At 53.2% G+C, this 19,179-nt stretch overlaps 1 protein-coding gene across 18 annotated transcripts in view; it reads left to right on the top strand.

The window, feature by feature from the left end:
* Window positions 1-19,179, top strand: part of TNS1 (tensin 1) — a 208,038-nt gene that overhangs the window by 7,686 nt on the left and 181,173 nt on the right. For 17 of the 18 annotated variants that reach the window (XM_063713033.1, XM_054549819.2, XM_063713036.1 and 14 more), the window contains exon 2: window positions 12,218-12,332. In XM_063713033.1, coding sequence (XP_063569103.1) covers window positions 12,218-12,332 — 115 coding nt within the window. Of the gene's footprint in view, window positions 1-117; window positions 191-12,217; window positions 12,333-19,179 lie in introns of those variants that run through there. The other variant, XM_063713046.1, reaches the window with a different exon arrangement.

The following is a 19,179-nucleotide window of genomic DNA, read 5'->3' as shown; positions in this document are numbered from 1 at the left end:
TACTCTTCCTCAAACCCCCCGCCCCCACCGGCCCCTGCCACCTTATCCTTTCGCTGAGAGCCCGGGGTCGGGGGTGTCAGTCTTGAAGGAGGGGCCTTTCTGCCTCTGACCTACAGAAGGACAGACTGACTTGAGCAACCCTCAGCCGGAAGACTTTCTCCACCAACAGGGCCCAGGCCCAGGGTCCCGGGTCAGTACATCCCCTGCCCCCCTCCCCCGCCCCCCAGTGGAGTCCCAGAGCTGTAAGTGGAAGGATAAGTGGAAGGAGGCCACTGAGAAGTTTGCTTCTCTTTAGAGCCTTTCCTCCCGACACTTGCATCCTACAATGGGGTGAAAATTCTTCACCCGCCCTCAGTTGCTGAGCCCAAGAGCTTGAGGAGGAGGCAGTGGTGGGGCTGGGGAGCAGAGAATAGTAGCCCCAAATATTAAGTCTGGAAGAGCTGGGCTGGGGGAGAATTCTCAGATTCCATCCCTTTTATTCCTTCTACACCCAGTTTCAGCTTCCACCCACTGCCATCCCTTCCTCCACAGCCCTCCCCTGCTACCAAGACCTCTCCATCCTGGAGGAGGGAGCCATGGCCCGCTCTTCCCCCTTTCTCTGTTGGCTCCAGGTTCAGGGTGGTGGGTTTCAGGATGGGGATGCCTGGGGGGCCAGCAGAGAGGCCGGGGGGCCACGTGGTGAGGGTTAAAAGTCTTAAGGCCAGACCTGGGCTGAGGCTCCTGGGAAAAGGGGGATGGGAGAGGGCTGCCTGCTGCAGAAGGGCTGGGGGTCAGAGGAGGAGAGGACCCCTTCCTCAGAGGGGCTCCTGTGGGGCTGTCTTGGCCAGGCAAAGGCATTCATGGGGTCAGGAGGGCGAGGAAGTCGTCCCTGGCTGAGGTTACTGTCGGGCTCTGAGAGAGTGATGGCTGGTTTGGGGGAGGGGGCTTCAGGGCTGTGATCCAGATGTGGCCTTTCCTGTCCCTTTCCTTGTTCTGGCCAGTCCTCGGGAGGGCCCTCTTGGCCCAGGCAAGCCCATGCTGGGGGCTGTTGTGGGAACACAAACTCGGGCAGCCAGGTGTCCTCTGGGCAAAGAAAGAAAGGGTGGGGGAGGGGGCCCGGAATGAGGCGGTTTGGGTGGCATGTTGGGCTGGGTTGCTGGGATGGATTGGATTAATAGATTGAGAGTGACTGGGGAGGCCTGCACACAGGATGCATTTGTGGTTTACTGGGCTGGTGTTGACATCTGGGAAATGGGAGCCTTGGCCAGGTTCGTCTCTGTGCTGAGGACAGAGGTAGGCAGGAGGGAGCTCTGCAGCAAGAAGGATGGCAGGTAGACGTCCAGGGGTGACACAAGAAGGACGGCAGGTAGACGTCTAGGGGTGACACAAGAAGGACGACAAGTAGACGTCCGGGGTGACACAAGAAGGGCGGCAGGTAGACGTGCAGGGGTGACACAAGAAGGACGGCAGGTAGACGTCCAGGGGTGACACAAGAAGGACGGCAGGTAGACATCCAGGGGTGACACAAGAAGGACGGCAGGTAGACGTCCAGGGGTGACGAGCTGCTGTGACTGGAGAGAGGGCTCTATAGACCTCTTCAGCTGACTGATATTGGGAAAAGTGCCTCATCCCGGTGAGCCTCTGCTTTCCCGTGGGTGAAATAAGGATTGCAGAGAAACAGGGTACAGAGAGGTAGGGGTGAGATTTTCTATTCAATTCCCCAGGGCAGTGCCTGGCAGGTAGAGTGCCCTATGGGTGTTATACCCTCCCTGAGAATAGGGGGAGGAGTCTGGGGACCAAGGCAGCTGTGAGTGCTGCCTCCTTGAGTGTCTTTATTTTTATGTATTCATTTTTTTAAAAAATTGAGATGGAGTCTCACTCTGTCACCCAGGCTGGAGTGCAATGGCATGATCTTGGCTCACTATAACCTCTACCTCCTGGGTCCAAGCAATTCTCTTGCCTCAGCCTGCCGAGTACCTGGGACTACAAGTGCGCGCCACAATGTCCAACTAATTTTTATATTTTTAGTAGAGATGGTGTTTCATCATGTTGGCCAGGCTGGTCTCGAACTCCTGATCTCAAGTGATCCACCTGTCTCAGCCTCCCAAAGTGCTGGGATTATAGGCGTGAGCCACAGCGCCTGGCCTTGAGTGTCTTTAAGACTAGAAAAGCCTGTGTCCCTCCCCTGCCTCCTTTTCCTCTCCTCTCCTAGTCCCCATCCTTTCTAGGCTGGCTGTGATGCCCATGGCCAGGATGGGCCAGAGACTGGGGCAGTAGGGACTGGACAGAGGAAGCAGTCCTGGCACCAGACAGGACTAGGCTCAAACCCTATTTCCGTCATTTGGTATGGGCAGCCTTGGTAAAGCAGTTCCCTTCATGAGCCTCAGTTTCTTGATCTGTAAAGTGGGGAGAATAATATACTCCTTGTATGGCTAGGGTGGGGAAAGAGACAATAGATATCAAAAGATCCGGTATGTAGGCATACAGTAGGTGCTCAGCAAATGCTGGCCCCTTTCCCACTCCACAGTCTCCTGCCTGGTTCTTGGGATCCTCTGTATCCCAGACGTGATGCTGGGGGAGGATCTTCCTTGGAAGGGTGTCATGGGACAGGGCTCTACTCCTTGGGTTGTGTCTCCTGACCACCCAGGGACTCTGACCAGCTACTCTGAGGCCAGGAACTGGCTGGGTCTGTGGCCTCAGGGAGGATCTGTCAGAGATAGTTCTTGTGCCCTAGAGTGAGTGCTTGCAGCTATTGGTTCACATGTTCCTGTATGGGGAAAGCTGCAGTTGTGTCATCTAAGAAGTAATGTATCTGTAGTGCATAGTTTTAACAAGCCCTAGGAATAAAAATCACTTTATTAGCTGAGGAGCTGAGCTATTTATTATGCATAACTTGATTTTCTCATCAAGTGCTCCCATTTGCTATTACATATTCAAGTACGGTTTATTTAGAAAATAATTGCATGCCTAGCAATTGAGGCTTTTTGATGTTGTGCTGGTGGAGTTAGAGGTGAAGGCCCTTCCTTCCAGAGGGGCTCGCTGTGTCCTCAGGAACTGGGAAGGGGCTCAGGGTGAGGCTGAAAGAGCCACCAGGCAGGGGCTGGGGGTCAAGTGCAGCTTTGGCCCTGCCCTGAGCAAGCTGAGTGGTCTCAAGCTGGTCACTCGACTTTTCTGGACCTTGCTGAAACTTGGATGCTATCCTCTAAGGCCACATCCAGCTGCAGACAATGATGTATTCTGTTTCCTGGAGTTGGTGTCCTGCCCAGGGCTAAGCATACATTTTTGACAGAAGAGTCCTCATGAGCTCTAGATTCCTTGTGCACAATTCCGGCCATACAGACCCCAATCTGACTCTTTGGTCCTGAACTCGTTCTCTCTAGTTTGGTTGACCTGTAAGGGCCTCCTGACTGTGGGTTTGGGAGGTAGGCTGGGCTGCATGAGAATCGCCAGAGTCTGAAATAAGACTCTCCTTTTGCAAAGTTTTGCAAAGTGATGTGTGAGGCACAAAATTGGGAAGAGCACTGCCCTTTTTTTCTGCAGTGTTGAAAGGAAGTGTAGCATGCTGGTCGAGAGTGCAATGCCTGGGCTGGATCCCGGGCCTGTCACTTGACAGCTGTGTGACCATAGGTAAGTAGTTTCACATCTCTGTGTTTTGGTTTCCCCACCTACCTATAGGGTTGTTCGGTTTTGAATGAGCTAATCCACACATACATTTAGAAAAGTGTCTCTCACATGTAAGAGCTCAAGAAATGTTAGTGCTTCTTGTAGGATGGCACATTTTCAAGGCTACCCAGCAAGTCAGAGTCGAGACTCCAACCCCATCTGCTGCATCCTCTGCCAGGGTTCTCCATTCTGGGACTGCTTTGGGGCAGGGCATGTGGGGTCCGTGAGAATCAAGCCCTAAGAATGACGCATGAGCCCTAAGTCAGCGAAGAGGACTGTGGCGGGCAGCCCAGGGTCAGGGCATGGTGTTGGGGAGGTTGTGTGATGGAAGAAGCATCCCATCATTTGGCTTTCTTTTTTTTTTTTTTTTTTTTTTGAGACGGAGTCTCGCTGTTGCCCAGGCTGGAGTGCGGTGGCGCGATCTCGGCTCACTGCAGGCTCCGCCCCCCGGGGTTCACGCCGTTCTCCTGCCTCAGCCTCCCGAGTAGCTGGGACTACAGGCGCCCGCCACCTCGCCCGGCTAATTTTTTGTATTTTTAGTAGAGACGGGGTTTCACCGTGTTAGCCAGGATGGTCTCGATCTCCTGACCTCGTGATCCGCCCGCCTCGGCCTCCCAAAGTGCTGGGATTACAGGCGTGAGCCACCGCGCCCGGCCTCATTTGACTTTCTAACCACACCCGCCACGCACCTTTCCATCCTTTTCACGGATTATTATGGAGGGCCTGCTCTCTTCAAGCTGCTTGCACATACTGGCCACATGATTGCAAGCAGGATGGGTGTTACCAAGAGGGAACCTCTGGGGGATGTAAGGTGGACCTAACCTGGACTGTGGGGAGGAGGTGTCAGGAAAGACTCCTAGGGAGGTGAATTTTAAACTAGATCTAAAGATGAATCTGGCCAGGCACAGTGGTCACACCTGTGATCCCAGCACTTTGGGAGGCCAAGGAGGGAGGATTTCCTGCGCCTAGAAGTTCAAGACTGGCCCGAGCCACATAGTAAGACCATGTCTGTATGAAAAATAAATAAGTTAGCTGGGCATGGTGGTGTGCGCTGGTAGTTCCAGCTACTTGGAGGCTGAGGTGGAAGGATCACTTGAGCCCTGGAGGTCAAGGCTACAGTAAGCTATGATTACACCACTGCACTCCAGCCCAGGCAACAGAGCAAGGCCCAGGGCCATGAAGGAAAGGCCCTGGTAAAGTTCCTCACTCCAGTGTAGGGCGTCATTGTGAGGATTAAATGAGGAAATCCATTCCAATCCCTCACTAGAGTGCCTGGCCCCACTGATGGGGCCTCAGTCTGGCCCCATCTCTGAGCCCTTCCACGCCAGGACGTGATTTCGTTTCAGTGCAGAAAATGGGCTTGATGCTCAGAAATGTGGGCAACCTGCATGAAGAAGGAGGAGGAGAGAGAGAGAGAGACGCTGATGGAGAGAACTCATCTCACTCAGGAAACCGAGTCAGGAGCTAAAGGCTCTTGGGCAGTGGCCTGGGAAGTGCCGGGGAAATGTCGCTGTCTGCCCTCCTTCCTTCCTTGGCGATTCCCGGTGCTTGGAGTCCAAGAGCATCTCCTCGGCCAGAAGATGACAGTACCTGGTCACCTGGTGTCTTGGCTTGTGACAAGTGTAGCCCCATGTTCTCTCTCTTCTGAGGGTAGGTTCATGGGAATGGGGAATAATTTCACTATAGAAAACAGAGGCCAGGCAGTAACTTTACCCATGTGATTCTTCAGACTTGTGCTAGACGCAGAGGACACAGAGCAGATGTGCGTTTGACACATCTACCTGGCAAGTAGTCTGACACACACAGAAAAGACAGCACAAATCACTCACCACTGCTCACCACGCGCCAGGCCCCATTCCACTGACTTTATGGCATGATCTCGTTTCATCCTCACAACAGCCTATGGGAGGCGACTGTCATTGGTCCATTGAACAGATGAGTAGAGTGAGGCAGAGCAAGTTAAGCACTTTGCCCAGGTAACAAGTGCAGGGGCCGTTAGACTGCAGCAAGTACTGCGGTAGGCTCAAAGAAAGAGCGACTGGGAAAAGCAGGGGACACTGAGGTAATCATATTCCCCCCCAGAATTTTAGCCTGCACTGACGCATGAGGAAATGATCAAAATCCAAATCGAGGGGCATTCTGCAAAACATCTGTCCTGTAACCTTTAGAAACATCAGTGTCAGAAAGAAAAATGAGAGGCGGATAACGTGTCTAGGTTAAAGGATGAGAGACCCAGTCACTAAAGGCAGTTCAGGATCCTGATTGTGTCCTGAATCCGAAGTGGAAATGAAAACAATGCCCCAGCTCTCATGGACATTCTTGGGGCAGTAGAATGACTGTATTAGACAATGGGATTGTATTGATGCTGAATTTCTGAGTGTGATCATAGGAGAAGGGAACATGCGTGTTCATCTTTTCTGAAGCTTTTGCACTTTTCAAACTAAAATGAGGAGACAGCGGGTGGGGAAATGGATTCTGACAGGGGTCCAGGGGTATCTGGGAAGACCCCTGCTGAGAGGATGAGGTTTGAATCAGGCCCTTGAATGTGCCTAGAAGCTGGACAAGGAAAGAGGGGAGGAAGGGCATTCTGGGCAGAGTCTTAGAGGTGCAGGGGGGTGGTGGGTGGCTGGGGAGTGTGGAGCAGCCTGGGTGGACACAGGGCAGGGAGATGGGAAGTGGATCTTGGGGATTGGGACTGGCAGGGTGGGCTGGGTAGGGACCAATACTTCTTCTCCAGCTGGCTCCAGGGAGGGCAGGGTTTATTCTGGACACCTGGGAAGACATGGCAGCATTTGGGGTGAGTGGAGGTGCCAGACCTTACAGAACTGTAGTTGTGATCCTGGGAGGCTGTTTAGGGGCTATGGGTGGGAGCAGCCTGGTGTCGGGGCCCAGGAGGCTGCTGCAACAGCCCTGGGGAGAAGTGCCAAGGCCTCATATAGGGCAGAGGCAGTAGGATTAGAAAGCACAGGATGATGAATGTTTAGGAGGCAAAATTCACAGGATTTGGCAACTGGTTAGTTGGGGGTGGGGGAGGTGCAGGGAGGAGTTGAGAGTGACTCAGAGCTTTCCACCCGGGGCGACCAACAACATGGTCAGGCCAAGAACATGGCTAGGGCATGGGGGTGGGGGATTTGTGTGTGTAAAGGTGAAGTGGGGTTGGAGGAAGCTGGGATTTGAGATGCCCATGGGACTCCCAGAAGCCAGCCTGCAGCCCCACTGGGGATCTGAGCCTTCCCCACATAAACAACACTGGATGCCCACCAGGCCTCCCAGCCTAAGGGTGACGGGGCATGGGGCAGTGGATGGCCAGGAGGCTGAGCGAGTGCGACAGGAGTTGACCTCCCGAGTCTGTCCTAGGCCTGTGTGTGGTGATCCCCTTCCCTGGCTTGCAGACTGTGGCCCTCTCCCCACATCATCGAGGGCTTTTTGGCCACAGGAAGGCTTGTGGGAGGCAGCGCTGAGGCAGTTTTGTAGGAGGAGCTCAGGAGCTGGGGACCCTGGGGTCTATCACCCCCTTTCATCACCACCCAACCCTCACTGCTGCTCTGCCCCCACAGGGCAGGGAGGAACCAACAAACAGACTTTCCCACCCGAGGGCCAAGGACTCTCGCCAAGGCTGTCCAAGCCAGATGTGCCACACCCCTCTGGCTGGGCGGCCCGGGCAGGAAAGCTGGGCTGCATGGAGGGAGGGAAGGGAGAGGAAGCCCCGAGGGCCACGAAAGCCCTCTGATGCTGGGTGGGCTGGTCGCAGGGTGGGGGCTAGAGCTCTGGGCTTGGAGGGAGGAGAAGAAGGACTTACAGGCTGGAGCCCTTCCCCTTTTCTGGGCCCTGGCTTTTGAGAGAGGCGGGGGTTGAGGGGTGGGGGTGTGGAGAGACCAGGCAGCTCCCAGCTGTGGCTGTGTCTCCTTCTGCCCCTGAGTTTTCCCCAGGTAGGTTCCTTTGGAGCCAGCAAAGGAAGGGCCCGGGGTGTGCTCCGTGAGGCCGTCTGCCACTTGTCAGGAAAAATGACTATCATTGTCATAACAAGCCACTACCCTTGAAAAGCACTTTGCACTTTTTGGTGCTTGGTTACATCCTCTGCCTGTACCTGCAAAACAACCCGGGGGGAGGGCTGGGTAGGTATCAGGCACCCCGCTTTTCTTCTTAGCCCATATTTTTGCATCTGATTGTTAATTTTTTTTCCCACCGAGTCTCATTATGCCTTCTTGCAGTGCCTGCCCACTGGTTTTGGTTTTGCCTTCTGAACTTCAGATGATGTCTGGTGCCTACTTACAATAACTGTTCCTTCATATATTTGAGGATAGGAGGCTAACTGACCCTAGACTTTCTCCTCTAGCATCCTGGGAACATCAAACCTATGGGATGGCTGTTTTAACAAGATCAACTCAGTGTCCCTGTTTTACAGTGGAACTAAGTGGATGCCAGCAGAGCCTGGGGGCCACTTGCCTGGAGGTGGCAGAGCTAGTCCCTCGCTCCCACCAGAGTTTCACAGCCTCCTCCTTGGCGGAGTGATGTCTCCTCATTCATTCCACTCTCTGAATCATCTGCAAGTCCCACCCCCATCACTTTCAGTCCCTTCATTCCAAAGGGACTGTTGTGTCATTTCCCCCTCTCTCTACATTCAGACTGTCTGGTCCAAACTCCTCATTTTCATTTGGGGACTGTGAGGCTCAGGAAAGGTCTCCGATATTTTCAATGCCACAGAGCCTAGAAGGCAGGTCTCCAGACTCCTCCCCCAGTGCTCGCTCAGCCAGAGCCAGGATCCAGTAGGGCTGAGGGGCAGGAGTGCCCTGGGGCATCCCCTGTGGCTGCTTAGAGAGGCCTGAGCAAGGGCAGAGATGGACCTGAAGCCCTATCCCTGCCCTCCAGGCCCCAGGGGGGAAATATTTTGTAAACTCAGATTTCTTGGGGCTGGGCTGGCAGGGCAGGCAAAACTGGGGCCCCTGGGAGAAGCTGGTCTGGAAGGCTGCACATGCCACCCATGGGGTCACTGCGCTGCCAGGGCTCTCTTCTGGGAGACTCTGCTGCCCCAACTGTGCTTTGGGAAGAAGGCCTATATCCCTAGGCTTTGGGAAAAGGGCTGGATATGGGGCATAGGGAGGGAAGTTTGCCGGGTAAGCGGCAATGGGAAGCTTTGCCTGACTTTGTGGGGTGGGAGAGACAGGCGTGTGGGTTGCCAGAGTTGGACCGGGAGAGCTGGCTTTAGGGTTTCCTTTCTGCCTCCCCCAGACAGCACTTAAACTGAACCCCAGGTCCCCTCTCTGCACCTCCCCCCACACCAGGCCTGGACTGCTGCAGTTGACACTGACCAGGGCCCCCTCCCTGGAATGTTTGTGGCAGAAATCTAAGGGAAGTCCCCCAAGTCCAGGCCCGAGACGGAAACCAGGGGAGGTGAGACAGGTGAACAGAGGAGACTTACCTGCCCCTCTTGTGGGATGGGGGTCAGAGAGTGAGGCCCAGAGCTGGGCAGTACCTTGCCCCACCCTCACCCCAGCCCCAGCCAAAGCTCCTAGAACCTAGCTCTCTAGAATATCAGAACCCAGGAGGTGGCTGGCTGGATCTACCCCGCAGAGGCCTCCCTGACCACCAGGGGCCACTGCTGGGCTCCGGCTCCCACCCTCAGCAGTCCCCACTTCTAGCCTGGGCTTTTGTCTCTGCTCCCCCATCCCTGCCTTCTCTGTCTGCTTCTCTCTTTGAATTTCTAACCAACTTCAGAAAGGTTGAAAATACAGTGCAAAGAACATTTGTCCCCTCCAGCACTCTGAGAGTAAGTTGTTGACATGATGCCCCACCATCGTTAAATACTTTCCTGATTTTTCTACAAGGACTCTCTTACCTGACCAGCCCCGCTATCAAAATCAGGAAGCTGACATGGATACCTTACTACCATTCAGTCTAGACCCAGGGAAGCCCCACTGGTGGTCCCAGTGATGTCCTTGTGGGCATCAACAGAACCTGGTTCAGAAGCTGCCGTTACTTTCGGTTGCCAAGTCTTTTTGCTGCCTTCAGTCTGGAAAGCTCCTCAGCCTTTCCTTGATTTTCATGACCTTGTCACTTTCAGAGATTCCAAGACGTTTAATGTGTAGGTTGTCCCAAACTAATGTGTAGTTTGGGTTGGCCTGATGTTTCCTCATGATTAGATTCAGGTTGAGGCTTTCTGGCTGGGATACCACAGAAGTGACGTCTGTTCTCAGTGCACCCCTGCTCCCAGCTTGGCTTCATCATCCCATTACCATTGCAGTGATGTTAACTTTGATCACTTGATTAAAGTGGAGGAAGCCAGGAAAAGTTACTTTCTTCCTCTTTGTAATTTCTAAGTATGATATGGGGAGGTGCTTGGAGATGATGTAAATATCTTGTGCCTTATCAAACTTTGTTTATTCAGTTACAGTCATGAGTCACTTAACAATGGGGATACATTCTGAGAAATGTGTTGTTGGGGGATTTTGTCATTGTGCAAGCACCATAGAGAGTACTTATATATACCCAGATGGTACAGCCTACTGCACATCTATGCTACTGTATGGTATAGCCTGTAGCTCCTGGGCTAAAATCCTGCACAGCATGTCACACTGAATGCTGTAGGCTGGGAGCTATAACACATGGTAAGTTTTTGTATATCTAAGCATATCTAAATGTAGAAAAGGGACACTAAAAATACAGTATCATAAGTTTATGGGACCACTGTCTTTATGTGGCGATGACTGTATTTCTGATTGTCAGCAAAGACGCATTTAAGCCATTCCTATCGTCACGTATTTTGATGCTCTGATCTTCCTAGATTTGGCCTTTGGGAGCGCCTGTGTCCTTCTGTCTCTCTTTCATCCTCTGACCCCCTTGTTAGTTTCTGCGTGTCTCTGTCTCATCTCTCTCATTCTCTCTGTCTGCCTTTATCTTGGTCTTTCTTTCTTCTCTGTCTGTCTGTTGCTTCTCTCTCTCTGTCCTGTCTGCTTCCCGCACCCCTCTCTCTCCCCTGTCCTTTTCTCTTTCCCTCTGTTCCCCTCTCTTTCTATGCCTTTGCCTTTCTGGCTTTCTGCCTCTGACTCGGTCTCATTTTGTCTGTTTTTCTCTCTGTGTTTCTACGGCTTAGTCTCTGTCACTCAGGACTCACCTGTGCAGTGTCTTCAGATAGGAGTCCTAGACACGCTGGCTTGTGTGTGGGATACCATCATTCTCCCTCCTCTGGACTCACAGTCCTCCTCTCCAGCCTCTATTTCAGACCCAGAGGGCTCTGGAGCAGGTGCAAGGAGGGGAACAGGAATGAGTGGACTTTCCTCCCACCTGCTCTGCACACTGCAGGGCTGGGATCGTGTCTCTGTGTGTGTGCCCACATGTGTGGAGGGGTGTCAGAGAGGTCTGTGCCTGGGAGAGGGGAGAGAGGGAGCTGCTGGTGTCTGTGTCTTGCCCCCTCCTGCTACAGCTGGGAAGGGAATCAGGTTAGACCCCAGGGTGAGTGCCTGGGGCAGGGGATGCTTTCTGTGGGGAGTCCTCTGAATAGGCTCCCCCTCCCTGCAGTGGGGCCCACAAGGTGGGCAGTGTCTGTGTAGGGCTTTGCATCTTAGAGTGTGTTCCCATATGTGGTTTCAAAGGACAGACTGCAGAGCTCCAGGGGTGTGGTGCCATCCAGAGAGAGAAACTGAGGCCTGTGGTAGTGGTAGAGTGGTGACTGACCCAGGGCTTTATGGTAAGTCAGGCTCAGAGGAAGGCTTGGGCCACCAGCCTGCTTCTCATGCATGAGGTGGTGTCGTTTAAAAAAGGATAGTCACATCTCTGTGTTTTCATAACGCAAAGAATTGAAAATAAAAATAAAGATGGAAGAAGCCTTCTGGGCTGGGGCAGGGGATGGTGGAGAGGGTGTAATGGGGAGAGAATGAGGGGAAATGGCATTGTGGGGCCATGGTTTAGAGAAGCGAAGGCCCATCAGCAGTACAGTGGACAAATAAACCAGCTGCATCTACACAATGAGACGGCACACGGCAGGGACAAAGGAGGAGCTGTGTTGGATGCAGCCACCCAAAGGGACCTCAGATTCATGGTGTGTGAAGGAAGCCAAACGCAAGACTGTGCACTGGAAATTCCATCTTGAGGAAGTTTAAAAATCTGGCACCATGACTCTTTGGTGATGGAAGCCACAATAGTATTAACCTTGGGGCGAGGGGACACTGACTGGGAGGAGCCATGAGGGAGTCTTCGGGGATGTAGCTCTGTGGGGTGTATGTGTGGAACGTATCGAGCGATACATTTAAAATGAGTGCAGTCTGCTGTGTGTGAACCGTGCCTTCATAATAAATGAAAAAAGCCAAGGTAGGAAGCCATGCGGAGGCTGCAGGCCCCTGGAGCTGGACTCTCTAGCTGCTGTCTGGACTCAGGCCACGGGCCCCACCTGAGTCTGGGATGAACGTCCTGTTACCCCACACCTTTCTCTGTCCCTGGGCCCTCCTCCTTCCTCTGGACCCTGAGGTGCTCTTGCCATCCTTTTCCCTGTCCCTGCCTACCTCTCCCCTAGGCTCCTCTACTCCTTCCCCAGGACCCCAGCCTTCTACCCAGGGCTGACTCTGTGCCTCTCCTCCCACAGCCAGAGGATCTGGAGGCCCCTAAGACACACCGTTTCAAGGTGAAGACCTTCAAGAAGGTGAAGCCCTGTGGGATCTGCCGCCAGGTCATCACCCAGGAAGGCTGCACTTGCAAAGGTGAGCAGCTGGCTGGGCTGTGGGGGATGGGAGCACCCATCAGGGGAATGAGATGGCTGGGCCTGGGCCAGGCTGGGACTCTGCTGTGCACACATCCTTGGGGTCCCAACCTGACACCTTGTTCTCATCTGGTGGAGGATGCTGAGCTCACTGGATGACAAGCATGTGGGTGCGTGTGGTTGGCATGGCAGGTGGAGGGTAGCACGGAAATGGCATGCAGCTTGTATGAGGATGAATGGCATGAAGAAGGTATATGAGTGGCATGTGAGTGGCATGTGGAAGATGCATGATTAGTATGTGGTGCCATGTGGAGGTTGTGTTGAGGGTGTGTGGCTGGCTTGTGGCTGGTGTGTGGATGATGCGTGTTGAGGATGTGTGGCTGGTGTGTGGACGTGTGTTGAGAGTGTGTGGCTGGTGTGTGGCTGGCATGTGGATGGCGTGTGGATGATGTGTTTGGAGGGCGTGTGGCTGGTGTGTGGTGGCATGTGGAGGTTGTGGTCAGGGTGTGTGGCTGGTGTGTGGCCTGTGTGTGGATGGTGTGTGGATGATGTGTGTTGAGGGTGTGTGGCTGGTGTGTGGTGGCATGTGGAGATTGTGGTCAGGGTGTGTGGCTGGTGTGTGGATAGTGTGTGGATGATGCGTGCTGAGGGTGTGTGGATGGTGTGTGGATGATGTGTGCTGCGGGTGCGTGGATGGTGTGTGGATGATGTGTGCTGAGGGTGTGTGGCTGGTGTATGGATGGTGTGTGGATGATGCGTGCTGAGGGTGTGTGGATGGTGTGTGGATGGCGTGTGGATGATGCGTGCTGAGGGTGTGTGGATGGTGTGTGGATGGCGTGTGGATGATGTGTGTTGAGGGTGTGTGGCTGGTGTGTGGATAGCATGTGGTCTGTATGTAGAAGCTGTGTGGAGTGTTTGTGGCAGGTGCACTGAGGTCACATGGCTGACGTGTTTTGAGGCATGTGGATGGGATGTGGTTGGTGTGTGGAAGTCGTGTGGGTGGCATGTGCTTGGCACTGGGAGTTCTGCAAAGAAAGGACGCCCCAGCCCTCTCCTGTGGCAGCTCAGAGGCAACTTTAAGAGGCCCTGAGTCAGACTCAGCGGAGGATCTGTTGTCTGCCAGGCTTTTCAATCACTATTTTCATGAGCTCCTGGAATGGCCTGGGGCTTGGCTGTCGTTATTGCCTGAAAAGTTGGTGTCTTGCCCCAGATCACACAGTGAAATCAGCGGGAGCTCCCTGCACCCAATATCAGTGGCTGAGACCTTCACTCACCCCGTTGCCCCATCTGATGCTTCCCTCTCCTTCACCCCCACGTCCCACCAATTGCAGGGCCTCCCAAGGACAGCTGGAGTCCCTGAGCTTCTTGGCATCATCCCCTCCCAATTCCGCTGTCGTCATTTCTCATGTTGGTGACTGAGTCACCTTTGCCTTCTCCTGTCTCCTGATCTATTCTCTGTGACCCGCCCTCCACACCAGCTTCCAGTGGGACTTAAAAACATAAACCCAATTATGTCAGCTCCTGGCTTAAAGCCTTTGGGGGGTCCCTCACAATCCCCAAGACAGAGTATAGACCTCTTTCCCCGGCTGCCAGGCCTGGTGGGTTGAGCCTTTGCCCAGCTCTCTGCCACATGTTCCTCTGCTCCCAACTCCATGTTCAAACCACTGGCACCTCACATGACTCCTCACTATGTTGGGCATGTCAAATATGCCAAGCCGGCCATGCCCTTTTTGCCCGGAGCCTTTGCCCATGAGGCTTTCTCTCCCTGGCCTCTCTCTCTCTCGCCCCTCCCTCCATGTCAAAGTCCCAGCAGGCTGGGAGGCTGGGCCTCAGAGCCCACTGAACAATTTCTAAAGCACTTACTGCATACCGGGCACTCAAAGGCATGACCTCATCTGATGTTCACACCCCCCAAAAGGTGCTGGTGTCATCTCCGTTTTACAGAGGAGGAAAATGAGGCTGACAGTGGTCACGTCGCTTGCCAAGGCACCCAGGAGTGGGGCCCGAGTGGGGATTTCAGGACGTGGACTCTCAGGGGGAGGGACAGTGGCTAACCAGGATTTGTGCAATACCAAAATCAGCCACGTGGTGTCACCCTCCTCCCAAGAGGTCTGGCTGGGACTTGCTGGCAGTTTAGGGTTGGAACCACGGGAGAAGTCACAGCATTGCTAGAGGTAAAGTTTTGCATTTTGTGAGTAACAGCCCCACACCCTGCCCTGCGAGGATGCATAAATTAGCCCCTGGCCCTTCCCCATGGTTCCTTCCTTCCCTAGTGTCTTCCAGTCACCCCAGGGACTCCCAATATGGTGATACGAGGCAGCCTGGTGGTAGGGGCAGAAGGAAGTCCTGCCAACATTCACTGTGTGACCTTGGGCATGTCTCTGGCTGCAGTCTCCGGTGGCCCTCACATTCCACAGCTCTAGGTTCCCCAGCTGACCTGGCCTGAGGGCTTGGGTTGAGGAGAGGATTTGACCCCATGTGAACAGAAGGCTCCCAGGGTGAGCAAGACATGGCCCTGGTTTCACCTAGATCTAAGCCTGGCTCTGCTGGTGTGAACCGGAGGGGAGGGTGGGTGGACAGACTGGTTTGGCAGCTCTGGCTGGGCTCTGGAGGGTGGGGAGTTTGGTGGGAAGAAAGCCAGGGCTACACTGTAGCAGGACCAGCAGGTGTCAGGACTGGGCCATGGAAGGTGCAGGGGCCAGGCCCGGGTAGGGAGAAGAGAGGAAGGCTCCTGACTTTATAGGTCATGTGTGCAGCCTCAGCAAAGGGACTGGGATCACCAGGCTTGGGAGGAGGCTGGGGCCACTGGGTTCACTGGTGGGAGATGCAGGAGTGAAGCCACTGTCTGTGCTTTGGAGTCAGGAACTCATGATGGCATGAGGTTGATAGTTCCCCTTATCCATCCATTTACCCACCCATCCAGGGCCACCCGATATGGTTGTATGGGTTTTTCCCTGGCTGAGGGGGCATGTGTGGACCAAACTCCAGCTCATGTCTGTTCACTGAGCCCGACCCAATGGGTTTGCTCTGCTCTCAGCCTTCAAGTCCTGGCTAGAACATGGCAACTCTCTTGATGAGTGGCTCTGGGTGATAGGTGGGGTGGGGCGCATGGAATGTCAAGGCCCTGGATTCCCATTCTCCATGGGACTTGCAACATTGAAGAAACTTCTGCTGGAGGCAGGGGGCAGTGAGGAAGCTCTTTTAGATCTGGAGACACTGGGGCGTTTGGCCTGTCTCCCCCTGGTTGCCTGGACCTATAGTTTGGGCCGCTCTTCTGTTTCCCTCCCTTTGCATGTCCCATTTGATGTAATATGGCCGAAAGAGGTGGGAAAGAGAGGAAAGGAACCCGGGGTTTGGTCCTGGTTCTGGAAGACTCAAAGATGAATAAGGCAGATAAGAAACTAAGAGGGTGGACATGCTGGCATCATAGAGGTACAGGCAAAGGGGTTCCGCCGGACCCGTGAACTCCTGTGAACTCCTGCATATGAACCCTGTCCTGGGTCTCTGGGGGGCTGCTGTGAGGAGCATTGAGGTTCTGTGTGCCTGTAACATGGGTCCTCGTGCTAGGGATGAAGGCTCCATGTGAAAGATGCAGAGACAGATGACACAATGGCAGGAGAACAGGTGCAGGGGCGTTGTTAGTGGCCTGGGCTCTATTTCTGGCCCTGCTTCTCACAACCTCTGTGATCTTGGATAAGTCAATTAATAGCTCAGGCCTCAGTTTTCTCATCTATGATTAAGAGGGCTGGACCAAGAATACTTGCTGAGGCCCTGACAGTGGGGAGGGCCTGGAAAACTCCCTGGTTGGAGTCTGCAGAGGTAGGATAGCTTCCCCCACGCAGGCTGCTGCTCACCTCCTCCGCGCTCCATGCAGCCACCTGGTAATCATGAACTGAGCTGTCCTCTGGGTCAGATGCTGTGCTGGGTCCTGGTGCTGAGAGCCAGCCCCTTACCTGGGAAGACAGACACAGTCAGACAATCATGGAGCATGGTGCCAAAGCTGACACAGGTGCATGCGTACGTGTGTGTGTGTGTCTGTGGAGGGCCGTCTCTGACTCAGTAGAGATGTTCTTGTCAGGCTTCAGCGGGGAAGGCATGTGCAGGTTGGGTCTTGAGGGATGTATAGGAGTTCCTCAGTCCAAATAGTCAGCTTCCCACAGGTCCCTAGGGAAGTGCTCTATGGGAGTCCATGTGCACTGGGGGCCCCAGAGGGAGGTTGTGTGGACTCAGAGCTTTGCTCAAGGGCTCTACCTCCCACCACGCCGAAACCCACAGGAAGAGACCAGGATGGCAGCTCAGCAGCCCGAGGGCTGCCATCAGGGCCTGATCTGGGGCCCAGACTTGGATAACTTCCCTTCTCAATGCCTCTGGTGAGCCTGGAATGGGGGACAGTCACCTGCAGTTTCCTTAGGGAAGGATGCACCTGGAAAGACAATCTGTCCTTTAATGGGACAAGCCTATGCAGAAGCCGGCACCCACTGGATTTGGGGAAACCTTGTTTCTAGGAACTCTTTCCCCTTGTTACTTCACTGGGGAACCCAGCTTCTGCCCTGTGTCTGAGGGCCTCCTTGGAGCCACCAGAGGTAGCCTGGTAGGGTGGGAAGACCCTGGGTTTCTAGCCCTAGCTTGCTATTAATACAACCTGGCTGTGTGACCCCAGGTGAGATGCTTAACCTCTCTGGGTCTGGCTTTCCCTTTTCTCTAAATGAGGAGGTGGGATTATTTAATGAGATTAGAGGCTCTAAACTGTGTTCTGAAGGAGCTGTAAGGTTTTTGGAGGAGCTTTAGGGGCCAAAGAGGGTAAGAAAGAGATGAATCCAAGGGAGTCCTAAGCGGTCAGGGCTCTGGGACCCCTGCCCACCTGTCAGAGGAGCTCCGGTTTTAGGAGTTCAGTCCATCAGGAGGCAGGATCCTATGGTGATCCCGCCCTTGACTTAGATGTCCTGATTCAAATCCCCACTCTGACCCTTACCAGTGAGAACTTGGGCTGATTGCTTACCCCTCTAAGCCTCAGTTTCCTTAACTTTAAGATGGGACAAAAGCCGGGCACAGTGGCTCACGTCTGTAATCCCAGCACTTTGGGAGGCTGAGGCGGGCGGATCATCTGAGGTTGGGAATTCGAGACCAGCCTGACCAACATGGAGAAACCATCTCTACTAAAAAAAAATACCAAATTAGCCGGGCATGGTGGTGCGTGCCTGTAATCCCAGCTATTTGGGAGGCTGAGGCAGGAGAATTGCTTGAACCTGGGAGGCGGAGGTTGTGGTGAGCCGAGATTGCGCCATTGCACTCCAGCCTGGGCAACAAGAGTGAAACTCCATCTCAAAAAAAAAAAAAAAAAAAAAAAAAAAAAAAAAAAAAAAAAAAAAAATAGATGGGACAAACAGCAGTACCTCCCTCATCAGGTTACTGTGGGATTAAATGAGATTATATATATATATATATATATATATATATATATATATACTGGGCTCCGAACAGAGCCTGATATATAGCAAGCATTCAATGAATCTTAACCAGCATCATTGTGATTCCACATAGGAGCCCATCTGCTTGAGGAATTTGGCTATAAAAATAAAAGTTTGAACACTACTGGATGGGATGGTCTAGAACAGGGGGTCCAATCTTTTGGCTTCCCTGTGGCACCTTGGGAAAAGAATTGTCTTGGGTCACACATAAAGTACACTAACACTAACCATAGCTGGTGAGCTAAAAAAAAAAAAAAAAAAATCACAAAAAAATCTCATCATGGGGCCAGGTGTGGTGGCTCACCCCTGTAATCCCAGCAGTTTGGGAGGCCGAGGTAGGCAGATCATGAGGTCAGGAGTTTGAGACCAGCCTTGCCAACATGGTGAAACCCCTTCTCTACTTAGAGATACAAAAAACTTAGCCGGGTATGGTGGAGAGCACCTGTAATTCCAGCTACTCGGGAGGCTGAGGCAGGAGAATTTCTTGAATCCGGGAGGTGGAGGTTGCAGTGAGCCGCGATTATGCCAATGCACTCCAGCCTGGGTGACAGAGCAAGACTCTGTCTTGGGGGAAAAAAAAAAAAAGAGGCCGAGGTGGGAGGACCACTTGAGCCCAGGAATTTGATACCAGCCTGGGCAAAATAGCAGGACCCCTATCTTTCCACAAAATAAAAAAATAAAATAGCTTGGTGTGGTGGTGCACACCTGTAGTCCCAGCTACTCCAGAGGCTGAGGTGGGAGGATCACTTGAGCCTGGGGAGGTCGAGGCTGCAGTGAGCTATGAGCACAGGACTGCACTCCAGCTTGGGTGACAGATCGAGACCCTGTCTCAGAAAGAAAGACTAAAAAGAAGAAAGAAAGAGTTGGGTGCATATAAGAAGCCATCTTATATGCCCCCATACCTTGCAAAAGAAAAATCTTATAATATTTTGAGAAATTTATGAATTTGTGTTGGGCCGCATTCAAAGCCATCCTGAGCCACATGTGGCTTGCAGGCTGCGGGTTGGACAAGCTTGATCTGGAAGGTTTCTTCCTGTTCTTACTTCAGAGCCACACCATATCCCCTGACCATCCCCTGAGACACCTTGTATCAGTCAAGGTTCTCTGCAGAAACAGAACCAACAGGATGTGTGTAGAAAAAAAGATAGAGATTTATTTAAGGAATTGTCTCACGTGATTGTGGAGCTGTGGCAGGTTCAAAATCTGCAGGGTAGGTTGGCAGGCGGGGTACCCCTGCCTGTTGTAGCTCGAGTCCAGAGCCGTGTGCTGGCAGAATTCCTTCTTGCTTGGGGAGGTCGGTCTTCTTTATTAAGGCCTTCAACTGATTGGATGAGGCCCACGCAAATTATGGAGGGTCATGTGCTTTATTCAAATTTTACT

Source organism: Pongo abelii, chromosome 11, assembly GCF_028885655.2.
Source record: "Pongo abelii isolate AG06213 chromosome 11, NHGRI_mPonAbe1-v2.0_pri, whole genome shotgun sequence".
NCBI classification, from domain to species: Eukaryota; Metazoa; Chordata; class Mammalia; order Primates; family Hominidae; genus Pongo; species Pongo abelii.
This window is presented reverse-complemented; position numbering and strand designations above follow the sequence as displayed.